Source organism: Bacillus rossius, chromosome 15 (genome assembly GCF_032445375.1).
Source record: "Bacillus rossius redtenbacheri isolate Brsri chromosome 15, Brsri_v3, whole genome shotgun sequence".
NCBI classification, from domain to species: Eukaryota; Metazoa; Arthropoda; class Insecta; order Phasmatodea; family Bacillidae; genus Bacillus; species Bacillus rossius.
The window spans coordinates 12,734,070-12,761,333 of NC_086342.1; the positions used below are offsets into that span (position 1 = coordinate 12,734,070).

At 37.5% G+C, this 27,264-nt stretch overlaps 1 protein-coding gene across 2 annotated transcripts in view; it reads left to right on the forward strand.

Annotated features, from left to right (window-relative positions):
* Positions 1 to 278: 278 nt before the first annotated feature.
* LOC134539298 (QRFP-like peptide receptor) overlaps positions 279 to 27,264 on the forward strand; it is a 210,227-nt gene continuing 183,241 nt past the window's right edge. For both annotated transcript variants that reach the window (XM_063381204.1, XM_063381205.1), the window contains exon 1: positions 279 to 1,439. In XM_063381204.1, coding sequence (XP_063237274.1) covers positions 1,134 to 1,439 — 306 coding nt within the window. In that variant the 5' untranslated portion in view covers positions 279 to 1,133. The remainder of the gene's footprint in view (positions 1,440 to 27,264) is intronic.

Consider the following 27,264-nt stretch of genomic DNA (forward strand, 5'->3'; position numbering starts at 1 on the left):
TTTTACCCTCAAAATTTCGGATAATTCATTTACCTGGTAGATAGTTAATAAAAAAATTTAAAAATAATAATTCGAAGACTGGTCCGTCACTGACGGAGACGTAAGCGCATCGCTGGCGAAATGCATGATTTCCCGAGACCACTGCCAATCCTCACAGCGCAATCGTGCGCGGTCCACGTTTGTACGGTGGTGGGGAGAGAGGTGGGGGAAGTGGACGACGCGTCGGCGGGAGGGGCGTTACGGGAAAGAGAGTTGGGAGGGGGGAGAGGAGAGGGCGTCGCGTCGGCGAGAAGAGCCCAACCAGTTGCGCGCGCGGGAACCCCTTCAGTGCATCCCGGACCGGGAGACGGGACGGTCGCCGGTACAGAGCAGAGGAGGACAAGGAGGAGGGGGGTTACATCCCGTCCAGCATCATTGGTCCAGCACGCGGTGCCCCGCGGGAGAGCGCCCACGTCGCTGCAATCTCTTCCCGGACTAACCAACGTCAAATGACCCTGCTAATGAACTGTCCCGTGAGATAACAACGTGGTTTAAGTTGGCTTGCCAGTAACGGTCTCTTCTGCCGGTAACTGTCCCGTCAGATAACGACGTGGTTTAAGTTAGCCCGCCGGTAGCGGTAGCGGTCTCTTCTGCCGATAACTGTCCCGTCAGAGAACGACGTGGTTTAAGTTAGCGATCTCTTCTGCCGATAACTGTCACGTGAGATAACGACGTGATTTCAAGGTTAGCCCACGGGTAGCGGCCTCTTCTGCCGATAATTGTCCCGAGAGATAACGATGTGGTTTCAAGGTTAGCCTGCCGGTTGCGGTCTCCTGCCGATAACTGTCCCGTGAGATAACGACGTGATTTAAAGGTTAGCCCACCAGTAGCGGTAGCGGTCTCTTCTGCAGATAACTGTCCCGTGAGATAACGAAGTGGTTTAAAGGTTAGCCCACCGGTAGCGGTAGCTGTCTCTTCTGCAGATAACTGTCCCGTGAGATAACGACGTGGTTTAAGTTAGCGATCTCTTCTGCCGATTACTGTCCCGTGAGATAACGACGTGGTTTAAAGGTTAGCCCCCAGGTAGCGGTAGCGGTCTCTTCTGCCGATGTCTCCTTCGCGCTAGGGTACGTACCGAGGTCTCGCGGCCGACAATGGCGACCGCCGCCCCGCCGTGGCCGGGCAACTCCAGCTCGCCCGGCGACAACTCCACGGCGGGCTACGACGACGACTACGAGTACGAGTACGACTACGAGGAGTCGCTGCAGACGTTCAACTGGCCGGAGCTGCTGCCGGCGCTGGTGGTGTACGGCCTCACCATGGCGCTGGGCATCGTGGGCAACTCGCTCATCATCTTCACCATCGGCCGCTACCGCCGCATGAAGAGCACCACCAACGTGTTCCTCGTGAGCCTGGCGTGCGCCGACCTGCTGCTCATCCTCATCTGCATCCCCGTCAAGGTGAGGGTCCGCTTCCTACGGGCGCGAGTCGCAGCACTGGGGGACATTCATTGGCGTAGCTGTGTTCATAAAGTTTGGGGCGGACAAATAATGATTTTGATGTCATGTAAACCCATTCCCCTCTTACTAAGACGGGGGGTCCGGGGGTCCTCCACCGGAAAATTTTGATTTTAAAAGTGCAAAATATCGCTTTTTAAGCAGTTTTTGTATCCAACCATTGGATACATCGATGTTAAAATTATTATTGCTTCCTTAAGATAAAATTTGATGAGTGAAGAAATTACAAATAAAGTTGGGCAGAATAATATTATAAAATAAAAATATCATGGTCTAGAAAGTTGGGGGAAGGGGGGGGGGACAGTCCCCTCCACCCAAAAAGTTCAGGGGGACACGTCCCTCCTGTCCCCCCCCCCCCTTCCGGTTCCTACGCCCCTGGGGACATTTCGGGCGGGAATTTCAAACACCCGGGGCACGGGTGTTAAGAAAAAATAAACAAACACAAAATCTTCATATATTCATGAGTTGACATTAACTGCCACTTAAGTACAATATTCCGCTTAACGTTTAAGTGTAATATTAGTGCATTAAAAAAAAGATTTTGATAAACTAACGTTCAAAAATTTTTTTGGGCTTTGACCCCGGACCACATGGCTAGACACTATCAAAATTCAAAATCGTAGTTAAGAATCTGTTTGTTTATATTGGGAGGGAGGAACGATTGTTGACTTAAGGGGTGAGGGGAGAATGCGCATTCATCGTTGTGGGGATAGGCACCCTTAAGGTACAGTTTAAGACTCCTTTTTTGTTTTGTTTTCGCTCATTGGTGATTTTCATAAAAAAAAACATCGAAAAATGAATTATAGATGTAATTAAATATGTATTTTCCAGCTACGGAAATCCAGAAAGTTAATGGCGGTGATAAAATTAGCTGAATGAAATTTAGAATTTAAAAATTAAAAAAAAAATAGTCCCAGATAAATAAAAATGCGACGCTCGTCGCGGTACCTCCTCTAAGCGCTGTGCTGTGGACTCTCGTGCGCGGGGCAACTATGAAATCTGAGCGGAAATCATAACATTACACTGCAGGGAAATTAAGATAAAGGTGTAACGAAAGGCCACTTGAGTGCTTTCAAGAATCAGTACCGGGTGTTTCATGCCTTAAACAAATGTTTTCAGAATAATCTTTAGCCATGAAACTTCAGGTAGAGATTCTTTAAATCAATTAAGGAACTTGCATTACACACATTCATCCTCATTTATATACCATATAATGTTACGGTCACCGCTCAAATCTCACAGTTTCCGTATGCACGACGAGAAGTTGAGATTTCCGAAAGCTTACTGTGACTAATAACAGCGCACCCCGACATCTTATACTGCACTTATTTACAGAATATTTACATATAGACGCGAACTCACTTTAAAAACCCTTTTCCCAACTCCTTCCATATGAATGTTCTTCGTTTTAGAAAATGTTCAGAATTGTTACGATAATTTTTAACGGATTTGATAGTATACCTACTAAAATGTTTCTAATGTTTATTTTCAACATTTTTTTTTAATTTCACCCTTGCAGCAATGGTTAGCTGCAACAATATATATTTAAGGAAAACGTTTTAAACATTTTTTAGAAAGTTTTAAATATGTAAGAACGGATTCGGTAGTTTACATGGTACAAAAGTTTTTTAAATTATTTCAACCCTTGGTTTTTCCATTCCTTGCAGTAATGAAAATTCGTATAAAATATTTTTTCAGACATGTTATTTAGCGTTTCACAATAAATAAGAACGGAGTTAATAGCGTACATGGTATGGAAATTATGATTTATTTTTAAATCTCTACTCCTGTTTATTTCAACCCCTTGCAGGATTGGTTTGTATTATAAAAAATTGTAAAGAACGAAGTTTTAGATAAAAATTATAAGATTCACAAACAATCAATTGATTTTATGATATGCCTACCGAGGTAGTTATGCACTTTTTCCTTTAGTACTTTTTCCACCCTTTGCAGAAATGGCGCGTTGTATCAAAAATTGTTTCAGGCAAAAGTTTTAGAAATTATTTATAAGGTTTACAAACATAACTAAGGGAGTTATGATTTTTTTTGTTTTCCAACCTTTTTGTTTTCCCACCCCTTTCAGTCATGGTTGGTCGTGTAAAAATTTTATTTAGAAAAAAATATTTTTGGTATTACTCTTATAAGTTATAAAACGTTCTAACGGATGCGATATTCGTCATATTATGGGAGTTATAGCTATTTTATAGTTTTAAAAATCTCCCCTTATTTCCATTTAGTCGGATTTTGCCAATTTAAAGAACTCGACCGATATTTACCATTACCAAATTTAATGTATTAGTTTGGAAGAGATTTTTTTTTGCAAAATTACGGCAGTTATTGTGTCCGTAAAAAATGTGATATATTTATAAACATTAACGGCTACAATAATTAGGCTTTACCAGAAATCTACCAAAAACACTTACATAATCTTACAACGCTAGTAAAACATGGAAAGCTACGTGTCACTACAGTGTTACAGTGTTTGAAACGAAAGTATCTTTGTCAATGGCACAGTTTCAAAATAGTCAGTATTCTCTAACCCGGAATTTTACGGTTCAGCACATTTCGTTTTTTGGTCAGGATTGGTGGATTTGGGCGTTTTTTGACGGACGCAACAAGACATCAGGAAGTAATTTTTTTAATAATTAGGATTCGTGGTATTTTTTATTTGATTAGAGCAGCTTATTACAACTTTTTTGAATGTCATTGCACTTCATCAATTTTTCTTTGGCACAATTTCTGTAAAAAAATTATTGTCTTTTGAATAATATGGTGAATTCGCTAGTCCAGAATTGCCGTAATGCACGAAAGTGTTGAAGGAAAGAGAATTTATACGAGAATCTGGGCGCTGGAGCCGGGCTTGCAAATGAAAAACTGAAGTATTTAAATTTGTACTTTTAAAAAAGAATCCTCTTGGGAAACTAGTTGCCAAGAATTTGTTTGTAATACTACAAGAAATATATTGTAACTAATACGACGCATGGCTATGGTTATTTTTTCATATACGAAAAACGTTTTTCGATAAATACTGAGTCTTTCTTATGAATATTATCGCGTAATTTTATATTTAATTGATGTTTCATTCAAACATATTTTTTTTAAAACCAAGGAAAATATAATAAAATATTCAACAATCTGACTGCATTTTGTTGTAGCATGCTATTATGTGTGCAGTTAACACTGGAAAACTCTTCAGGAAACGTTTTTACGAATAAACTGACTATTGAAGGTACTGGGAGAGCACAAAGCATAAATGCCCAGGTAAATATCCTAATCCAGTGTTCCTGCGAACAGCATTTTGTAGTAATACAGTTGATTTCTTGTAAATGTTCAAATCTACAAATACGAAGGGTATTCAATAGTAAGCTCCGTTAGGTTATTGAAAGAAACAAACTCGTGAGAAACAGTTTTTGTTGACAGTTTTAGTTTACTACAGACCTACTTCACATTTTCACACAATCGCAATTCAGTTCCAAGCACATTTCGCAACGCTGCAAAAGTTTACTTTTTTCCGTTTTCCGGATGATGTTTACTAAGCGCCTCTACTTAGGCAACAAGCATTCCTTATTCTAAGTACACGATGCCTACGGCAAAGGCGTCCGTCCCATTTCCAGGCGGCGAACTTCTGCGCAAAGGTATGTTAAAAAAAAGAAACTGGCGCAGCTTCACGGAAAAAAATGTTTTCTAACCAAATGGCTTTTAAGTGAAGCAGGTCTGTAGTGAACTAAAACTGTCACGAGTTTATTTATTATTATCATTTTTTGATGACCGAAACGGACCTTACCTTACGAATAGCCCTCGCACCTGCAAAATTTCACGTGAATGTTTACGTTCCATTTACATGGGAATATTCGCAGTGTACGTGAGAACGGAACTTTACCCTTCCCACCACTACCGCAGCAGTGGGCACGTGATACCCCGGGAGCCGAACTGTGCTTAAATCATCGCGGAGGAGCCACCTCATCGGATTACAGTTCGCGGAACTTACTCCTGTGCGCGTCGTCGTCGTCACTGGGGGTGGGGGGGGGAGGGGGACTAGGGGTCCAGTGTTTGCCCTTCCGCGGTGTCTTCCTCCCAGGGCGTCGTCGGAGGACCGCGGCCCGCGTAGAAGGGTCGGTCTGGAGACCGCAGCCTGGAACCTGGAAGTTCCAGTGTCTCCCACAAACCACCCCCTCCCCTTCCCGTCTTCCCCTTACACCCTTTACATCCCCCACCCCTCCGGCGGCGAGGAATCCTGATCCCTTTCCCCCTGCAAGTGCCCGCACACACGCGGCTGCCGGACACCGATAGCTGCTTCTCCGCCTGTGAAAATTAAGATTAAAGGACGGGGCCGGTCCAATCCTCAAATACCGTCAAATCCTTAGTGCTCGCGGGAAAAAAAATATTCGAAGAAAAAAATTAAAGGGAAACAAAGTAAAAATTAAAAAAAAAATTCAACAGTGTTAACCTTCGAAGTTTTTTTTTAGACCAATGATTTTTTTTTTTTACTTTCCATACCCGTCCTGTTACCATTACCCCAAGATATTGTACTTTTAAAATGTAATTATATATATAAAAAAATTACAACATGTAATGGTTTTGGAAACTCAGTTTGTGAGACAACCGTTTAAAGGGAAGAAAGAATTAACACGTTAGTTATTACTTTTTTTTTCATTTACTGTACATTATTTTATTTTTGATCATTGACATCTAGAGTCGGATTCGAAACGACTAGACCCTATTTTAGATAGCGCCATGTCATAAAGGCGAAAATTAAAGTGATGTGCGTGTCATTGTGGACCTTAACTCTCCCGCGCTAGTAGACATGGTGCACCCAGTCGGATTCGAGAGGTGTATTCGAGGTACTCTCTGAGATTCCAATCCAAAATTCGGATTCGAGAAATTTGGGATTCGACCCATAACTTATTACGTTATGCAGCGTGTCCCATTAACACACGCCAAAGCCGATTTAAGTTGATGGGCCAATTAATCAGCAAGTGTAGTACTATTCGAGTTATAGGCATATTTAAAAAAAAGGTTTTTTAATCTCCACCCTGCAGCAAACTATTATATAATGGGTCTAACATGTTTTTACTGCGCAATTAAAAAGCACCAACATTGACAACAATACAAAATTAAATCAAACATGCTTTATTTATGAGAAACAAAATTTCTTTTCATGAGTTATTCAGCAAAAATATTAAATCAAGTAATTTTCACTACTTCACTGTAAAATATATTACTTTGCTAAATAGTTATATATTTTCTTTAATTAGACATACTTTTAGGTAACTAGCCAAGTAGCTAGCAAAGTAATTTTTTTATAATCACCCGATTATTTTTTTTCCTTAAAAGTATAGTATGGTTATATTATTTTGAAATATTACCAATATAAGGGTTGTTTATAGTTATAAAAATACTTAAGTCCCGGCTAAATTGTAATTTTGTGCAGGGCGGGCATTTAAAAACTTTCGAAAAAAAATGCCTATAACTCGATTACTACAATTATAAATGTTTTTTTTATTAAAAACCGTAATTTACTGGCCTATAAAACTTTCTCGGTAACACTGAGCTATGAGACATCTAATAATAAATTTTAACCAGGACTAATCTAGAACTTGAATTTGGGGGATGTTAGGTAATTTTTTTAATAAAAGTTTTTTATGGTGCCAATTTTTTTTAACTAATGCCAAGTCCTAAAATATGGCATATTTTGACTTTTTTTGTATTTAATTGCAGGATAATTATCTGGAATGTTCTCAATGTGTTTCATTATTTGGTTATTGGTCGTGAAGGGAGAAATGCCATGTGATAAAGGTTAAGCTTAATATCCTAGATACTTTAAAAGAAAATTTTTACAGGAAATAATTAAGTCTTATGAACAGGATTAGGTTGCGGTTGTCACGTCTTTAGCATTGTTATTACGTCTAGACTTTGTGTTTCGTCTACTGCGAGACCATTACAGACCGACCTGTGCGCGGAGTAATACGGTGCAGGAAATTACAGTAAATTCGAGGAGTTTACAACGGAGAATGCACCTCATTTAAAAGAAAATTTACTCATAGTGGGCAAGGGTTTCCTTCTCCCGGGTCAGTATTTGTGATTAGCACCGCCATTCCCGTTTCTCAACAGCAATAAACGTACCAGACATAATTAGTTTTGCATCGTAGTACGTCGTATGCAAAATTTAGAATGACATTTTTTTTTCATATCACGCGTACTTACCAGTGTTCAATTGTATTTCACGTAAGTTACTATGTATTTAAAGAAATAACATAATTGTCAAGGTTAGATGGCAACACGAAAGATAAAAATCTCATATTTTTAATTCTGTTGCATTTTTAAATCACAATATTGAATTTTTTTGATAAATTACAGAAACTAAACTAACTTTCACTGTTGTATTGCCTAAATCCTATACATATTCACGATCAAACAAATAGTAATGTTAATTATAAATACATATAAAATTGGGTAATTAGGACATACGTAAACACAGACCGTATTGTTTTGAGTCACTTAGTAGACATAGTATGATTATTTTTATACTCGCCGTATATTTGACAATTATTTTGATTTTCAAATTTATCGGTTCATCTTGCACTCCATCTAACTTGGCGTCTGGGGTGAACTGCCCCCCCCCCCCCTTTTTTTTCCTTCACTTTTATATTTGTCCAAGTGTTCGTAGTTGCAGACAACCGGACTTCCGTACGTATGCACAGATCCATAATCCCAGTTCAAATATCTGAGTAATGTTATAAACAGGATAAATATGCACGTGTACGGAAGAAGAAAGCGTTTGCTAAGGAATTAATTTTTTTTTGACTGTTGTCTTGATAGTCGAAGAAGGTTCTAGTAAGTTCGTTTTTTAAGCAAGTAAACTCAGTATTTTTTATTTGCTCAGATATTCAAACTTTTATGAAGATCCCTGAATAATTTGTAAGCTAGTTTCATTCCTAAACGTGCAGTAAAAATATTAATTGGTGTAGAAGTAGTTGTAAAAATCAAGGAGAATGCTGGAATCTTTAATAATACGCTATGAAATTAAAAAGTTGCAGCTGAAAGTACCAAAATCCGGGTGTTACCAACGAAACGACTAGACCCTATTCTAGATAGTGCTATGTCATAAAGGCGAAAATTAAATATATATGTGCGTGTTATTGTGGCCCTTATCTTTCCCACGCTCGTAGACATTGTGCACCCAGTTATTCAGGTTTAGTGTACTATTAGGGATGAATCATATGTACATTTTTTAAAAAATGTTTAAACATTTTAGCTCTCGGTATACGGCATTTGGTAGGAGTAATTCCACGTGTTCTCACGTCGCACATACACTTATAATAAGAAACTCTGACACGAAATTTAACGTAGAAGTCTTCAAAATAATGCCTAGCATTCTATATATACGCAAATTGTGTTTTGAACTAAAAATTTTTTTGACGGGAATCACACGTAGTTTTCGCACCCGCCGCTAGAATTCGCTGCCGACTGTCGAATCGTTCCATTTGCAAAGCGAAATTAAAAAATACACAATGAAGTGGCTCCGATAAAAGCGAAAAACACTTGAGAAAAAAAATATATACTAAAACTCGGCTTTGGACCTGATTTTCGAGTTACACATCAAAAATGACAGTGGCGCGCGGAGGTCTCATATACGTGTTACTTGTTCAGACAGCTTCAATACAGGGTGTGACGCAAGGTTTACTGTCATCGCAACACTTGCAGGCCACGTGGTCCGACCGCGAGCCAATCGGAGAGTCCCGCACGACTGGATGCCGACCATCTAATCTATTTATGACGTAAATAACTTGGGTTTAAAGAAAAAAAGACACGGAGCTCGCGAGATATTATTGAGTTCAGTTTAATTTAGACTCGAACCCGCGCCCTTTTGAGTTGCAAACATGCAACTGTAAAATGTCGGAAGCAGGGCGGGGAACCAAGTGAACGATTTTCCGGAGTGGGGGGGGGGGGGGGGGGTTCGAACCCGCGAGGAAGCAGTTGTCTCTGGGAAGAAAAAAAACTGAAAATACGCGCTACTCTTTTGATGTGTAAACATTTTATCTCTCGGCGAATGGCATTCGGCTAGAGCGATTTCGTAAATGGAACGTAAGTCTAATGAACGGAGATGCGTTAACCACGGTGCCGACATCTGTCGGAGGTCTCAGAAATCTCGAAAAGATGGCGGAACCCGCGTGATCCAATCCGTGTGTATTGATTTCGTGAACATCGCAAAAATTACACCGCGGGTGAACGAGAAAAAAATAAAACTTTATAATATTACAGGTATCCGTAATACATTATTTTATATTTTATGGTCATAAAATAAATAATGACAACTTAAAAATACGTTAGAATCCTGGAATATCAACCCTCAGTTAGCATTAAAATATTGCGATAGTGCAGCGTTAATAATGTTGTAGAGTGACAACAATTGTAAGCATACGTATTATCGAAGCCATTAAAAATTAAATAAAAATTAATAATAAATGTTTTATGTTAAATCTTAAATGTTGAATCAGCGCAATAAGGTTAGATTTTGTTTGTAGGAAGTATTTACAGACTAATTTCTGTCGTTAAAGCAAAAAAAAAATGTACATAAATTAAATTAGCGATTTAATATGTGTTTTAAAAAGTTTCAGATTAAAATTTTAGTAATGCCGTAGAATTATAACTTCTAAGTACACGCTACTTTATTTTTTCAAAATCACATCCAGAACTTTTAACTATTTGAAGAAAAAAAAAACCTTATTTTATTCAATAATAACTCAAGTGAAGATTGAGAAAAAATTAAGCTGGACAATTTATATAGAAAGGTAATATATGAAATCGGAAACGTTGTTAACGATCGTTGGTTAATATTACGTACCAACTTTACAGGCATTTTTATTCTAAATCAATATGTAATGAGCAGACCATTAAACAATTTCGCATTATTCTGTCCGGATAGTAAATGAGTTTATTACCTCAAGTGCCAAGTACTTTGAAAAGGCCATTAAAAGGAGTCTCACAAAAGGAATTCCTGATGGCCTTCAGGCTGAAGTCATTTCAAGAAACAATTGCAAGGGAATAATTAAACATGCCTCAAACTGCGTAAACTCAACACTAAAACTTAAGGGGCCCGCCTACCTGGTCGCACATAAAGTGTGCAGAGCTTCAGAAAAAAAAAAAAACACAAGATTCTAAAATTGCTCAATATATTAGAATGGTATCTGTTTATGGAGAGCCATTTAAAATTATCTGAGGATAGATGCGTAGTTTTGTTTCAGCATTTAATTTTAAATTTATTTTTTGACGTGACAACGTCTAATAAATCGATGAACGCCGGCTGCACGCACGAAAAAGTGTCCCGTTACGCACTTCGTTCCGTTACGTTGTATCCCGTTACGCTCATTGTACGCTTGCGCCGCACCGACAGAAGTGAAAACTTAAAACTTTGTTTATAAATGTGTAATATGAAATAATTTATACGTCAAATGTACGTAAGAAAATGAATCTGATTACTAGTATAATTTAAAGTATTTATTCTATTATTATTTAAAAAAAAGTAGCATCTGTCGGCGAGTGCAGTAATAATAGGTTATGTTAGATATTTGATTACAGTTTATTTATATGAAAACTTGTTCATAATTATATTTAAACTTTATAGCTGAACGCCAGTTTTTAAAATTAATTACAAGTCATCTACACGTGAACTGTTTCGTCGACTGTTTATAAAGTGAAGTGAAAAGTTAATGTGGTTTTCATTGCTTATTACAACAACAATTTCGGCAATAAAGGTTAATTATTCTTGCATTTTAAAAATGTGTTTACTAGTATAATTTCAAGTATTTATTCGTTTATAATTAAAATAAAAATGATTCAATTTTATTCATAAAAGTATGCAATCATTTCATCAATGTTTTTTTATGACGTTGTCACGTTAAACTATCGTCCATTAACCGACTTTACAGACAACCAATTTTTTAAGAAGAGTGAAAATGACTAAAAACGTGTGTTTTAAGAGTTAAGTTTAAGCATGATGCATCCGGAAAAAAATTTTGAAAGCACTCAAGCGACTTGTGTTGTAACTTCATCTTAATTTCCCTGCCATATGATGTTATGGTTACTGCTCAGACGTGCCCTACGCATGACGTAAAGACTGCGCGCCAGTTCACACACAGCCTTACACTTAGAGGCGATACCGCGTTGGAAGCTACAGCGAGCGTCGCACTTACTATCTCGCTTCATTAACACATGACTAGGCGGCCATCTTCATACGGGTACGTGTTCGTTTCACACTTTTTGTTGTGACAACTAGTCTACGAGGAAATAAAAATAAAGTTAACTATAAACAAAATTATCATTTAAAGGTTGATTTAAATGCTTCAACGTATTTCATTAAATTTTTATAGATATTCAGTAGGTATTCAGACCTCCTCTTGCCTCGAGTTCCATTGCACCCTGCACACAATCGTCGTAAGTGAATCCGCAAACGCATTAAGCAAAGAGTGGTTTTAAATTAAAAAATACCTTGGCTGATATAATAAATTCGTGCATTCTTTCCCTACTAGCTATCTTTGTGATTTTAATCTTCTTTAACTTTTTCCATTAAAATTATTAAATAAAAAATAAAACAGCAAAAGCGTTTACTGTGAAAACCAAAACAATTTTCTTGAGAGTAATTCGCGGAAAAAAAAATTCTACAGAATGAACACTATAGACTAAAATAAAACGTTATTCGCGTGGGTGTTGGCGTAATTAGTTCCGGAGATCGTGGGTTGGATCCTAGACATCTGCACCCCTGGTGGTGTTTGCCCCATGTTGTTTTCCCACGCTTGTGCTAGAAAAGGCTTGTTTCTATGCCTTCACAGCCCACATTCGCAACCAAAATTAACAGTCAATATTTGACAGGAGATTTTGGTAGTACCTAATTAAAAAAAAGCTTTGTTTCCGCGTTTTTTGTTTAATATAGTCAAGATTGTGAAATTAAAAAAAAAACAGAAGAGAAATTAGACGTTCTTAAGACTTTAATTCACCAAAAATGTAGAAAAATTACATTTTCACATCCATATTTATTATAATTTTTGCACGTATTTTTGTAAATATTTCCTTATAAAAGCATTTCATGTTACATTTTGTTGTTAATCTTTGCGTCATATATCGTTCACGTTATCTGCTAATTATTATTTTTTGTCTAAACGCTAAAATGTGATTTAATAGACATTTATAGTCTAATTTTACGCAGTAGGTGATGCATAAAGCTTTACGTCTTTAGTAAGATTACCGAAATATTTCTTTATAGTAATTTCTTTAATGGTGCGTATGTAATTAATAAAACAACAACAACAACAACAACAACAAATTCAAAATTATGGCCAAGCCATTCCTTGCCCAATTTTTATTTTAATATCAGACTCAGCTTGCAATTTATGGAATGACTAATCACATTACTTCGCTTTAGACTCTTGTCTGAGTTTTACGTTCGTAGCCGGGTGTAACTCTACATCATCTGAATGTGGACACAAAATAAAATTGTAAATTTTTTGCCGGTAGTAACATTCGGAAGCGAAGTTATTAACATCAAACTATCAACACAACGACAATTGTTGGCAGGATATTAATCATAATCTGCCATAACAATGATTTCGATAGTAATTCAAAACACGAAAAAAAACTCCAAGTTTTTCATTGTGTTTATGCTATATTTTCGAGTAATTGATTATTTTACAAGTGATTCATATTCGATTTTGGCCTTATTTATAGTCTTCTAGAAGATTTTAAAGTCTTAAATACATACATATATACACATAACCTACCTTATATGAGCAATAAACTAGGAATTTTGCCATTTTATAGCTTATAGCCTGTTACGAAATAGTGTATACTACCTTGCATTCGACCTTCGCATAAATTCAAGCAAAGGGAAGCTTGGGCAAAGTAGTAATACCACATTAAAAAAAGGTGTAAAGACCAGTTAGCATTGTTGGTGTTTTTCTTAAAATCTTACTATCTCTTAACTCAAGAAAATTAAAGCACTTCATGCAATCATCAACATTCACTTTCAAGCAAAAGCTGAACGCACAAAGATGCAAATGTGCTATTAAATAAATCAGATACTTTATTATTAAAACGGGGAACTTTAAAAGCGATGGCGTGTACAGGTAATTGATTTGTGACAATGTGCAACATACATAATACTCTGCACAGTTTAATCATAACCTTAAATAACCCTTATTTGCATTTAATTTATATATGTTGACAAAATTTACTCAATCCACCAAGCCAATCATTACCGCAAACTAAAGATAATATAAAATAATTATACCTACTGTATGAAAAACTATTGCTTGGCCAACTCATGCTTTAACCATATATGTACTATTATGTAAATATTAATAAAAGTCTCATGTATAAATATAAATACCTTAAAAAAAGAATTGATTAAAAAATAATAACACACTAAATCGTGAGCCCTTATAACAAACAAATACCTCTTAGGCATAATTAATTACTTTAAAAGGCTGGTAAGTACCTACTTTTCGATAATTTCCACTCAGAAAATTTATTCTTTATTATGATTTCACTTTAAAACTGTTGTTTCCAACAACATTCTCGTTATCTTGTATTTTGTAACCAACCATAACAAAATACAAAAAATATATGCCTTGTCATAATTGCAAATCAACCTTCAAGTGGAACAGACTTCATATGGAGGTACAGTGTGACTAAATTATAATAAATAGTAATAAGTGATTTCACTAGAAATATCTTATTTTGTGATACCTAATCTACAATTTCGATTCTTTTATGTTTTCTGGCGTCTCCATCGGCTGTACCGAAGATTCAGCCATATTACTTTTAGTGTACGTACTTTTATCACATATTCTCGTAGTTTTTACATAGTTATGGGGAAAGTTATATTGTCCGATTTGGTAAGATAATGGCAGTTGAATGTGCCAATGTGACTACCAAATTTTATGATTACCAACGAGTGAAGTGAGTCTCTCTTTATAAAGCGAATTTGCTCCCGCCGTCGTTACAGAAGCAGAGTTGCGAAAAGTGAGTGAACTAAGCTACAGGCAGGAGGACCGGTCTAAACACAACCGGGCGTTGCTAAGAGTCTCCTCCGCGAACTACAGAGACACAAGACACACAAGCAACCAGCACGGGCCTTAACGCAATAAAGCCCGCGCAGCCGGGGAAATGAGTTTCTTGCGGGGGAAAAAAAAAACCCTACTACAAGTGGACGAAAGCCAACTGGAGTTCTATTGTGCTTTATTTTGTGTTGCTTCCGAGGCCCGAGCAATAAAGGCGAACAACAGAGCGCGAATCAACTACCCAATCGCCTCTATGCGCAAGATAAATAGTGCAGCGTAAAGAGTCATTTTAACAGCTTATGTAAGAAACATTTCGTTTTCGATTTCGTTGTTAATGTGAACGATTTGCAGAAAAAAAAAACTACTAAAAATGGGTGTTCTCGCAGAAGTTTTTAGATACATAAGTTTAAAGGTTGGCACTGAGAATTGTTCGCTGTACAAGGGCAGCGTGCCCGCAACTTGGATAATCAACTATAAAATTATTATTAAAACTCGTATGGTCACAATATGGGTGAAAATAGTGCACGCCAGTTGAATGCCTCGTACGTGCACGAAATATCTAATAATAAAATATAAAATAATAGTTAAATTAATGCCTCTGTACGGATACAACCACCCAAAAGAAGAAAACCGTTTCCTAAAATTGCGTGAATTCAAGCTTCAGCATTTAATCCATAGTTCTCATAAACATCCCTTAGTTCGTTACTTTGTTGGTTCTCTTCTCTTTCTCGTTTACGTTGTAGAACGCGGCCAACGAAGAACTCTGTGACTAAATGAACTCAAGAATGTAACAAAAATATTCGGTTTGTTTGTAATCCTTCGCTAACACACTGTCTCCAACTCGATGGACTCGCATTTGGGGATGAATTGGGTTTCGAATCCTGATCCGTCGACCTGATTTCAGGTTTTTGATGGCTTCCCCGAAAAAACGAACTCCACGAGGAAAAAAAAAGAAGGGCTTGTTCCTCAGAGTACCCATGGCCGTGAATGTTGTTCCATCTCTGATTACAGTCGACGCTCTGTAACCCAGCATTCTTCGGTTAGGCCCATACGGTAATCCGGCATCGAGCGAAACCTTTATTCGAGATTTGTTGAACTTCACCGCCAGGTCGCACCGCTGAAGCTACACGCGTTTGAAGTTCTCTCAATGCTTTTTCTATGATATCAGAGACTTTTTTAAAACTTAAACGCTCACGTGTAATTTTATTTTCTTTCCGTACAGCAGCTTATTAAAAACTGTTTTAAATAACATTACACAGTATGTGACTTTATCTTCGGTAGACAAAGTACGTTATAACTGTAACGACGTTCGATAACCAGAAAAAAAATTCTGTACTTTTACAAAAAAAAATTATTTTGGAAAAAAATTTGCCCAGAAATAGTTTGTAATACTACAAGAAGGATATTGTAAATTTATTAAACCATGGAAAATATAATCGAATATTCAATAATTTTAAATTATTGTGTTGTTATTATGCTTATTATGTGCGCAGTTAATACTGGAAAGATATTCAGGGAACGATTTACAGTTAACTTAAAACTATTGGAGGTACTGGGAAGACATAAAGTATAAATTCTCGGGTAAGAATTCGAACCGAGTCTTATTGAGAACACTATTTTTTCGTCATACAGTTGTTTACAAACTTTTTTATTTATTATTGATATTTTTGTACCATTTAGAAAATTTAATTCAATGTGTAATAAGGCAAAATCTCAGATCTGGCACGCATGTGACCACGCGATGTAGAACAAAAATAATTTTCACACCTACCCAATAAAAACACTTGTTCTATCAAAACAAAATTTTGGACGTGTAGGCCGGGTTTACAATCTACACAGCAACACATCAACACAAGAATGCCACAGTCGTTTGTGCACGCAAGTGGTAATACATTATAAACCATAAAGATTAAAAATTTAAAACGGTAGATAACAAATTTCTACCCCAGGCTTCTTTTCATAAATTAAATATATCATGAAAACAAAAGAAAATTTCAATATTTTGATTTTAAAGTGTTATATTCTTTCACAGTACGAAAGTTTAATAAGGGTAAACATGACGTACTTAACAAAAAGAACAAAATAGTTTCTATGTACATAACGTCTGCGTCTCCAAAAATTTTCGGAACACTTCTCTCCAAATAAAGGCCACCGGAAACGCAGTCCAAAACGCAAGAAAGTTGTAAGTTGAACAATACTTGCTTTGCGTTACTGCGCCTTGCGTCGTTTGTAAACCGGTACTCTGTTATAATGTGTAGAGACCTGGAAAATTCGCGGATTCATTGACCTCTAGGATAGACTCCACTGTCCTTTAAATACTCGCGGAAATGACACCTGTCCATTGGCTACTGACGCGTGAGACGTCTCAACTAGGCTGTCCGTAATTCGGCACTTTCTTGGTTTAGTGTTTCCCATTGGCTCACAGTTCCCCGGATAAAATGTGGGCCAATCGCAGAAGCGGCACGAAGGTATAGTTGTTTTGATGCTAGCCTATCGCGAAATGAATCCGCGAATTTTGCATGTCTCTAATAATGTGGTTGCCGAAACGTTTTGCAATTTTTTTTTTTTGCGTTCTAGCGTTCTTGCGTGGGTTTATAAATCAAGCCTTAGACTTTTGCACAGGAAACACGTGTTTGCACCTGCTTCTTTTTTCCCATGCCTCTTCGCGACCGAGTACGGGTTTGCAGTCTTGTTATCGCTGGCCCGTCTACCGAATGACGCAACCCGCAACAGGCAGATTGGGATTTCCAAGTCCTCCCTCCTCCCCCCACCCGCCCACCTTTACCAAAAACGTGAGGGTGTAGCCGAGAAAAAGACTGTAGGCAAAAAAAAAAATGAAATACTCTTCAAATACATCCTTTTTAAAAATAATGCCGAGCGTGATAAATATACGCAAGTTCTGTTTTCCAACTGCATTTCTTGACGCGAATCATACGTAGTTTCCACACCCGCCGCTAGAATTCGTTGGCGGAGCAGCAACGTCTACTATTGAAAAAATTATTTGCAGAGCTAAATGTTTAAATTATATAATCAAACGGCTCCAAAGAAAGTGAAAAAAAAAACTTAAAAAAACTTACCAAACCATAGTTTTGGTCTTGATTATCGAAAGGGATTTTATTAAAATACTGAGTTTAATGTTATAACTCATATAAAGTTTCTCTTTGGCTTTGTGAACTTTAATTCGCGCCATCCGCCACGGATGGCAGCACCGTGCTTACACATTTCCGTTACATTCACGAAATCACTCCTACAAAACGCCGTATAACGAGAGCTAAGATGTAACACGTAAAAAAAAAAAAGTGTCCAACCATTTAATATATAATTGTCAGTACATGGAAACAATGGCTAAGAAACAGAGGATGTTTTCTCACTGCATCTCACGGTGTGTGTTTTTTTTTTAAGTTATCATGTTTAATAACATAGTAAAATACCAAGGACGATAGTGGCACAGGGACGTTGCCCACCTAACTAATTCAGCAGCGGTCGGGGAATACCTCTCTCGGTCTGAAGAACGAGCCAATTACGCGGTCATTACCATTGCTATAAACAGCCACTGCTGTAAAAGTCATACATTTACACCGCACCTAACGAGCGTTCGAATGTGGGAAATGCACGCGAACAGGACTCAAGTAAAAAAAGGAAACAAGGTCTGTTGCAACTAGTTGGACTTTTGTTTGTACGTCACACAAGTTTATGCTCTGAAAGTGCCTGGGTTCAGGCTTTCACTACTTTCGCTTTTGGTTCAATCCCAAAACTTAAAACATAATATTGAACATAGTGCTTTGAGGTCTTTATAGCCCGGACTCACTCTGCATGCTGGTATTTTAGTTTTCTTATCATCACTGTTAGGTATCATTAACGCTCTTTTAAAATTGTTGGTCACAAATTTCATCCTCGGGTTATCACCAAACGCTATTTTTAACAGCTTTCCAGTTTTAACTGCTCATATTGATAAACATAATTAAACAAAATAAACTCAAATCATGGAATATGCGAATACCTTTTCCCTGGTTAAAAATTATTTTTGAATTAATAATCAACTAAAATATAAAATTATGCGCCAATTTTCGCAAGAAATGCCCAGTTTTATCACGAAAAACGTAGGCTATATCATATATACAAAAATAACCCTAATCAATGTGTTGTACAAAGTTACAATATTTTTCTTGTAGTATTAAAAAAACAATTTTTTGGGCAACTGTTTTCCAAAGGAATCTTTCGTGAAAGTACAGAATTTTTTTTTCTGTGAATTTTCGTGTATTTTTTTTTTACCGCTGTTAGATAACATTTTGAAAATATTTGGTGGCAAAAGTTGTGACTAAACATAAAATGCAAGCGATATACTGTAATATATATTTGCAATAAAATCCCTGAAAATATATTAATGACGAAAAGACAACACAATCAACATAGTGAGTGAGATCGAGGCGTTCTTGGCTCAAGACGCGAAAGAACAATGAATGTGCGATACGTTTAGTGGTCATTTTTGGATCAGTTTGGCTCGCGGACCACGCTACTCCCTTCCTCAGGAACTAAATATTACTAGCAAAAAAAAACAATAATTGTAGGCTATATCAACTACATCATGAAAAAAAAACTGTTGTAATAAATAAAATATTCTTCGCTACTATCCACGTTAAGTTCGGTTAGGCAAGCAAAGTCCACCAGATTAGGTGTAAGGCCTGAGTCCAGGACTTAGGGTACCAGGCTGGTGAGCCCAAAATTTGACACGAAAGCATCTGTTCACCGACCTTCATCCCACGGAAGGCAATCGAAATCTAAAGCCGAATTACATTGCGAAGAAAACCTTAAGCAGGAGAGACAGAAGACGTTAAGGTATGAAAGTGCTAACATAATCTACGTTAAATTGTACAGAATGTATTCCAGGATAGTTTCGCTATCATGTAGTTTCATTTGGCACACAAACATGCTTGGTACGTCCCCCAAAGATCACATAAATGACTATAAACGAGTTAATGGCTCCAGACGCGGGTCCGCCATCTTTGACGAAATCAACAAAAAAGTGAGCTCTGCGCATGCGCGGAATTCGGGCAACACATCGACCACGGATATGACACCGAAATCCGTTCCTTAAAAAACAAAACAAGGGACAGGCCGTGTCCTATCGTGCACTAGGAACACTGTTAGGGTACGGGTGCAGCATATTCAACACCTGAACAGTTATTTTTGTTTCTTGGAATACCCGTCTTGGCGAAGAACTTTCAGTGGCGAGACTGCACGCCTTATTGACGCCCTTTGTCCTTCCCTCGCAGCGGTCCTCCTCGGCAACCCATGTGACAAAAGTCGTGGGTTCGACCCCCACGCGGTGACTGAAATCAACGGGCGCCGGATTGCCTGGTTGTGTCGTGATTGGAGACACGTCTGAGGAATGCACAGTATCACCTTTGAAGTTAGTAGGGGGGAGCGCACTAACACGGCGGCACAACAAGGACATGCTGATTAGGATACCCTCCTTTCCCCTTCCCCTCCCCTCATTTCCCACAATCCTTCCCTTCCCTCATCAACCACCCCTCCCATCTCTAATTACCCTCCCCTTACCGCCAAGAAAGCTGTAAGAGGATTCCCCTTATTTTAGGGGGGCAAGATATGGAGAATCCTCTTATTGCATCCCGTGTGGAAAAAGAGCGGTAATTAAGGGTTGCAGGGGTGAGGAAGGTGTGAAGGAACGCACGACTAGTATATGCTTTGGCCTGAGACGCAAATAATACTTAGTTAGGTCAGGAAAAATTAACTACTCCTTGATACCAGAGACTTCTAAAATAGTCAATCTCATTTGTATTTTTTTCTTCTTTCTATAGGGCAGCTTATAACAATTTTTGACGTGATAACGTCTTATAAATCGATGAACGCCGGCTGCACGCACGAAAAAGCTTTATTCATTATCACGTTCCGCCTAAGCCGAGCGTGCAAGCGAGAGCGCGGAACAAGCGATATAGAGGTTTGTGACGCAAATATCTCTCTTCCACTCCATCGGCCGATGCGTCCGAGTAGAATAGAGACAGCGGCAGCACACAACCTACACGTGAACTGTTTTGTCAACTGTTTATTGAGTGATGTGAAAAGTTAATGTGGTTTGCATGCAATTTTTCATCAATGTTTTCTTATGACGTTATCACGTAAAATTATCGTCCGTAAACCGACTTAACAGACAAACCCCCCCTTTTTTAAAAAAAAAAAAAATACCACTGTACTGTTTATTTAATTTATGGTATTGCCATTAAAATTTATTGACGTTCGATAGTATGAAAAATCTATGATCCGGCATTACCTTGTTCTCAAAAGAGCGCCCTATGAAAGAGCTCTTTCTGTACCTCCGAACGCCATTTAGCTCAGAAATATTCAGCAGTTACCAACAAAATGTATTAACGGTTGCTGGCAGGCGGCGTGCAAAAAAATTTACAACGAACTGTGCAGGCTTGCTCCCTGGCTAACATAAATGGAAGAGGAACGGGGAAAGGGACGAACCTAAATTTGCATAGCCTTCGTGTTCCCCTGTATTTCTGCGATTGCCCCAACGCCATCGTCTTATACGAAGTGAATAAACGAGTTGGACCTGGGTTAGAATCTCCGATTTATTTTCCGGTTTCTTTCGATTCTCAAAAAATACCGAAGCAGTTCCTTAATGTAGTTCTTTTCTTGTGCGATCCCTTGCCAAGTATCCTTGGACTGTGATGCCGATTGCATTCGTATCCTTGGACTGTCACGTTGATTGCATTCGTATCCTTGGACTGTGATGTTGATTGCATTCGTATTTTGGACTGTGACGTTGATTGCATTCGTAACCTTGGACCATGATGTTGATTGCATTCGTAACCTTGGACCATGATGTTGATTGCATTCGTATCCTTGGACCATGATGTTGATTGCATTTGTATCTTTGGACTGTGATGTTGATTGCATTCGTATCCTTGGACTATGATGTTTATTGCATTCGTATCAAATTAACTCGCTGATGATGAGAAGCCAAACCGAAAATAAATAAAAATTGTAATCCCTATTTTATGAATTCGCCATATACCTCAACAATGTTATTTGATCGCACTTTTCTTAGTAATTTCGTCTCACAACTGTCATATCGTTTACATTTTTTAAAACTTTCAAAAGGTGGTTAAAATAGTTTTTTTCTGCAAAAATTAATTTCGATTGATTCATAGTCCAATATCTGCTCTGAAATTATATGAGTCACCCGGAATCGAAGTTCAGGAATCTTGCCTATTACTCTTAGTGACCTGCTTTTATACATATTGTGAACAATGGTGCATGCGTAAACATTTATTCTACCTATAAAAATGCACAATTATAAAATAATAAGTTCAGTTTATATATTATACTAGGTTTGAAATTCATCCTATTTTCGATACCCTCCAATTTTTAGTCTAGTATCCCAATTTATATTACAACTCCCGTCAAAAAAAAAAGTCAGCGTGTCTTTCAGTACTTGCCAGAAATGTGTAACATATAATCTTTGTAAAGATTATCGTGTTGCAAATACACTTGTAATATGAAACTCGGACACGAAACTTCACGAAGAATTCTTTAAAATAATGCCGAGCGTGATGTACATGAAAAATATGCTTTAAACCACAATTTTTTTTTCGTGACGAAAATCACACGTAGTTTCCGCACCCGCCGCTCGAGTTCGTTGCCGGAGCAGCTGCTGTAGGATCGCTTGATTAGCAGCCCGAAATGTTAAAACTATATTTTGAAACGGCTCTGATAAAAAAAAATAGAGTTGAAGAAGTGTTAAACCTCGGCACTGTTAATTAAAATACTGCCGAAATTCACCGAACAGTTAGTACTATAAAGCTTTTTTTTTTTCCTTTCGGCTTCGTGAACTTCTGGTTCGCGTCATCCGCCACAGACGGCAGCACCGTGGTTGCATACACATCCACTGAAGTCGTGCACCGGGAGCTGGGATGTTTACTGCTCGTCTGGAAATTAGTTCCTCCGGGGTGTTCTACTCGCTCGATCTTCCTGCGCCGGCTGCAGAGGGGAGCGCGGGCAGCTTGCACGCGAGGGAACAGCAGGAGGAGAAGATTGCCGCTGTGGGGTACACGTCGTTTGGCCTTCCCATTTGAGTCCGGGGACGCACCAGAACGCCGAAATACCACAACGCCGAACGTACGATAAGGCCGAAAACCATAACGCCGAATGCCAAATTGACTACAACGCCTACAGCTAGAAAACTGCTGTGTACCACAACGCCGAAATACATTAACGCCGAAAAATGTCATTGCAGGACTGCCACAAAGGTTAGGTTAGGTACGGTTAGGTTAGGTTAGGTTAGCCTAGGTTAGGTTGTGGTATTTCGGCGTTAAGATACATTTAAGAAACACACACAAATTCATTCAGTTGTTTTTCATTTTGCTCCTGTGGCCCCCCAACCCCGCAGTAACATTTTTCGGCGTTACTGTATTTCGGCGTTGTGGTACACAGCAGTTTTCTAGCTGTCGGCGTTGCGGTCAATTTGGCATTCGGCGTCATGGTATTCGACGTTATTGTACGTTCGGCGTTGTGGTATTTCGGCGTTGTGGTATTTCGGCGTTGTGGTAACGACCCGTTGAGTCCTCCGCCCGCCACGAGGAAGCCTCAGGGCGTCGCGACGGCAAATAGCAGAGCGCGACGCAACCTTCGGAGAACCCCGAAGACATATCCCCCCCCCCCCACCACGGCACGGACGTGATGACGGCTGCTAACCGCCACGAGCAAGCTTCACCCGGTAGCCGCAGAGCGTGTTTTGAACCCGACCTTGCCGAACGATGCCACGGTCGCTGATGTTACCGCAGACAACCTCCGCAGCACTTTACAATCGTAGCGAGAACTAGCTATGGGGTATGTCCAAAATTCTATGTTACAGAGATGACGAACACACACAAAAAAAACACACACACACAGAAAACAAGCCAAAAATCAGCCTTGGAAGGAACTAGTCAGAAAAAAAACATCACAGCACTGATCAAAACAGTGGACTAACAACAAAGAGACAGTTGCAGAAAAAAAAACAGTAAATACAGTCCAACAGCAACTTTTGTCAACACAGCTACAGAGAGATGAACCCAACGATGATACTAAAACAGGTATTCCGACAACGCAACGACGACAGCGCATGGGAACTCAGTAGGCTTCCCAAGACAAAAAAAATAATTCTAAAAAAAAAATAGTTGAACCGTTTCGGAACTGAGATCTGTCCCCGCCACCAAATTGTTAGAAATCACAGTAAAGTTACGGAATTTTCAACGAAGAATATACACGACATTATCGAAGACTTCTTCGTAAATGGGTAACACTTTCAGTTCTGTTTCATATTGTCATTATTATTATTTTACATTATAAGAGTTATTTATTGATGGTCCCTGGTATTAGCCTATGAAGACAGTGTCTGTACTGAAATTGAATTCAACTAATTGAATAGAAAAAAAAATCGTAGCTGTATAAATGCTAATATGCTGTATATTTGTTTAATAGCTTGAAAATAAATCTGTAGGAAGAATCGTAAAGTTGTCACCGTGTAGTCAGTTTTGCTGAACAAACATAATACCAACTCATCTGCAAGAAATTATGTTAAAGACTACATTGTGACCATAAGTTGTTTGGCTGTGCAGATAGGAAATGGGAGGTGAGGGGTCTTTTTTTAATTTATAATTCAAGCATTAATATGGCAAATATTGTACACACCAACTCCCTTACCCCTTACCACAATGACTTGAACATTTAACATTTGACTTCAGCCAGTATTGACCTGTTTTCCGTGTGTTTATGTGCGCATACAAAGTTAACTAGCAATGGCGTTGTATCCATGAAGTTGTTTTAAAGTAATCTCCCCCCATTAGAAGAACAACGCATTAAAAATAACAGGTTATGAACTTAAATGCGCTCGTACCTAGCGTGGGAGATGGACCTAAGTAGCCAGTGTCAACACCCAGGAACAAATACCACTAGACCACGCACTGACATAGTCTTGTAGTATCTAACTCACAGTTTAAAAGGTCACTGCGAAATTAAAATTTTTGTCACCACGAAAGATTTAGTAAGCGTAAATGTTCATAAATCATTTTTGTTTGAGAAATGAACGATTCTTACTAACACGCTTATGCGCGCGTTGATTTACTCTTGAATTAGAAGAGGAAAAAAAATTAATTCTAATTTTACGTGAGTAGCTGTTATTTTTCCGGCTAATGCTTCAGTTTTATTGCTGCGTTAAGTCACTCCGTCCTTTCCAATGAAAACTGAATATTTTGTAAAAATTAAATTGGTTGTCTGTAAAGTCGGTTTACGGACGATAGTTTAACGTGACAACGTCATAACAAAACATTGATGAAATGATTGCATACTTTTATGAATAAAATTGAATCATTGTTATTGAATTATTACGATTTTGTATGGATACAAAGAAGGAGTGAAATGAAATCTACAATTTAATTGATAAATTTACTTTTATTTACACTTATTAATTCAAATATGTTTATTACTTTAACGAAGAGATTAATTTAACTATAACTTTTATACATGTTTGCTATTTAACTTTTTCCAATCTGTGTTATTCTGTTAAGGATAGGACGATTATAGGAAAAGTAGGAAACGAATGGTAGTGTTTCAAGTTTAATGTGCCTCGAAAAAGTCAAATTGATGGTTGTTCCAATCGAGTGGAAGAGAGACAGATGCGGCGCAAGCGTACAATGAGCGTAACGGGACACAGCGTAACTGGACAATGTGCGTAACGGGACACTTTTTCGTGCGTACAGCCGGCGTTCATCGATTTATTAGACGTTGTCACGTCAATATAATAATTTTTTTTTCAATATTTTTTAACATATTTTTTTCTCTCGTTCATTCAGTCAAATGGGGAGAACCTTTCCTTTGAGTTCCCAATAACGAAATGGAGCTTAAAAGACGTGCGGAACTAAGCTCCGCTTTTCAATGGGCGTTTATATTTCTGCTTTGTTCCGGCGTGAAGAAAAAAAACCTTTCGCGCGAACGGTACAGGACATTAAACAGGAATGGAGCCCAGAGGAAAATAACAAAAATAAGCTCTTCGTTATTCAAATTCAGCATAAACCTGCCATTTATCTTGGTCTTGAAAGGAAAAGTGACAGTTTCGGAAAAAATCTTTTATTTCAGATTTATAATTTTTAAATGCGATTTGGGAAGATTTTTTTTTTCCTTTGGGAAAATTCTTGCGATGTAAGTAAAAAAAAATTGTTTCACTTGTAATTTTTTGTTAAAAATGTAATTACGTTTTCGTTTTTTCTGACCAAGTAATAAAATTTATTTTCGACCCAAGAAAATAATTGTACAAGTTACAGAAAAAAGTGAAGACAGGAAATTAAAATAAAAGGTACAGTATATTAATTTAATAAATATTTGTCTAATTAAAGTCACATTTTAAATTTATTATGTGTATTTTATAATAATGAGACATCACATTTGTGAACTACGTGAATCTTGCTTTATTATCAAAACGGAACATTTTTAAGTGTTCGTGAAACACCTAAAAATTTTATCAGTTGTATTAAATATCTAAATTTTTTCAAGTGTTTTGTTTGATTTGCACACAGCATGGAACTTAAATGAAAAATAACATTTATTGACTAGCGTGTCCCCGTGAGAATAAATCGCATTGTGATTTTTTTCTCTAATTACCATATCATTAAATAAAAAATTATCATTCGTGAAATAGTAATTTATTGTGATAGAATAAATAAATTAGATTCTGTATGTGGCACATAGTATTATTGATAGAAGTGAGTGTTGGTATTTGTTGCACTTGGTTGTGGAAAAAATTGTGGTTTTATTGTTATATTTCCGTCTACCGTAATCGTAGCAAGATAAAAGATACAACATTTTTTTTTATAATTGTAAGCTTTTAAACACAAAAAGTTTAATCAAAATCGGGACAATAGTTTTTGCATGAAGCTTGAACAGACAACCAGACACTCTTGTGTGGTTTTATTGTTATACATCTCCGGCTCCTGTTATCTCAGCGGGATAAAATATATACCAAATTTTAAGTATAATCATAAGATTTTAAATAAAAAAAGGTTTTAAAAATCGGTACAATAGTTTTGCGCGATACTCGAATAAACAATAAACAAATATTCAATAATAATAAAAATATTCAATAATATAATTGTTGTTCAAAATATGTTAACTAAATAATAATAAAAACATCTATATAATTCTACCAAATTTATATGTATTAACTATTTGGTTTTTGCTAAAAAGGAATAAATACAGTTAAGTTGTTACTGCATTTATATTATATTTACAGATATTTATACATAATTATCTTTTCTAAATATGCAATAAGTTTCTTTAAATTGTTCGCGAAATTAACTTTTCGTAACTGTCCATTACATTTTGCAAGCTACTATTTTTTTTAATGTTTAAACATCTCAGCTCTCGGTATGCGATATTGCAGAAGTTATTTTGTGAATAGAACGGAAGTCAGTTGAAAAAGAAATATGTAAACACGGTGCTGTCATCTGCAGAAGTCTCAGAAATCTCTAAAAGTTATTGATAATAACTCAGAAACTACGAAACACGTAATGTTTTTGCTGAAGGAAATGTCACTGTAGAAATAATGTCCACAGGGAGTGTGGCAGAAATATAAACCAATGAGCTGAAAAGTACCACACACCTTTAAGGCGACGGGACTTCCACTAATATATTGGGTTCTAAGCCACTAGGAATGC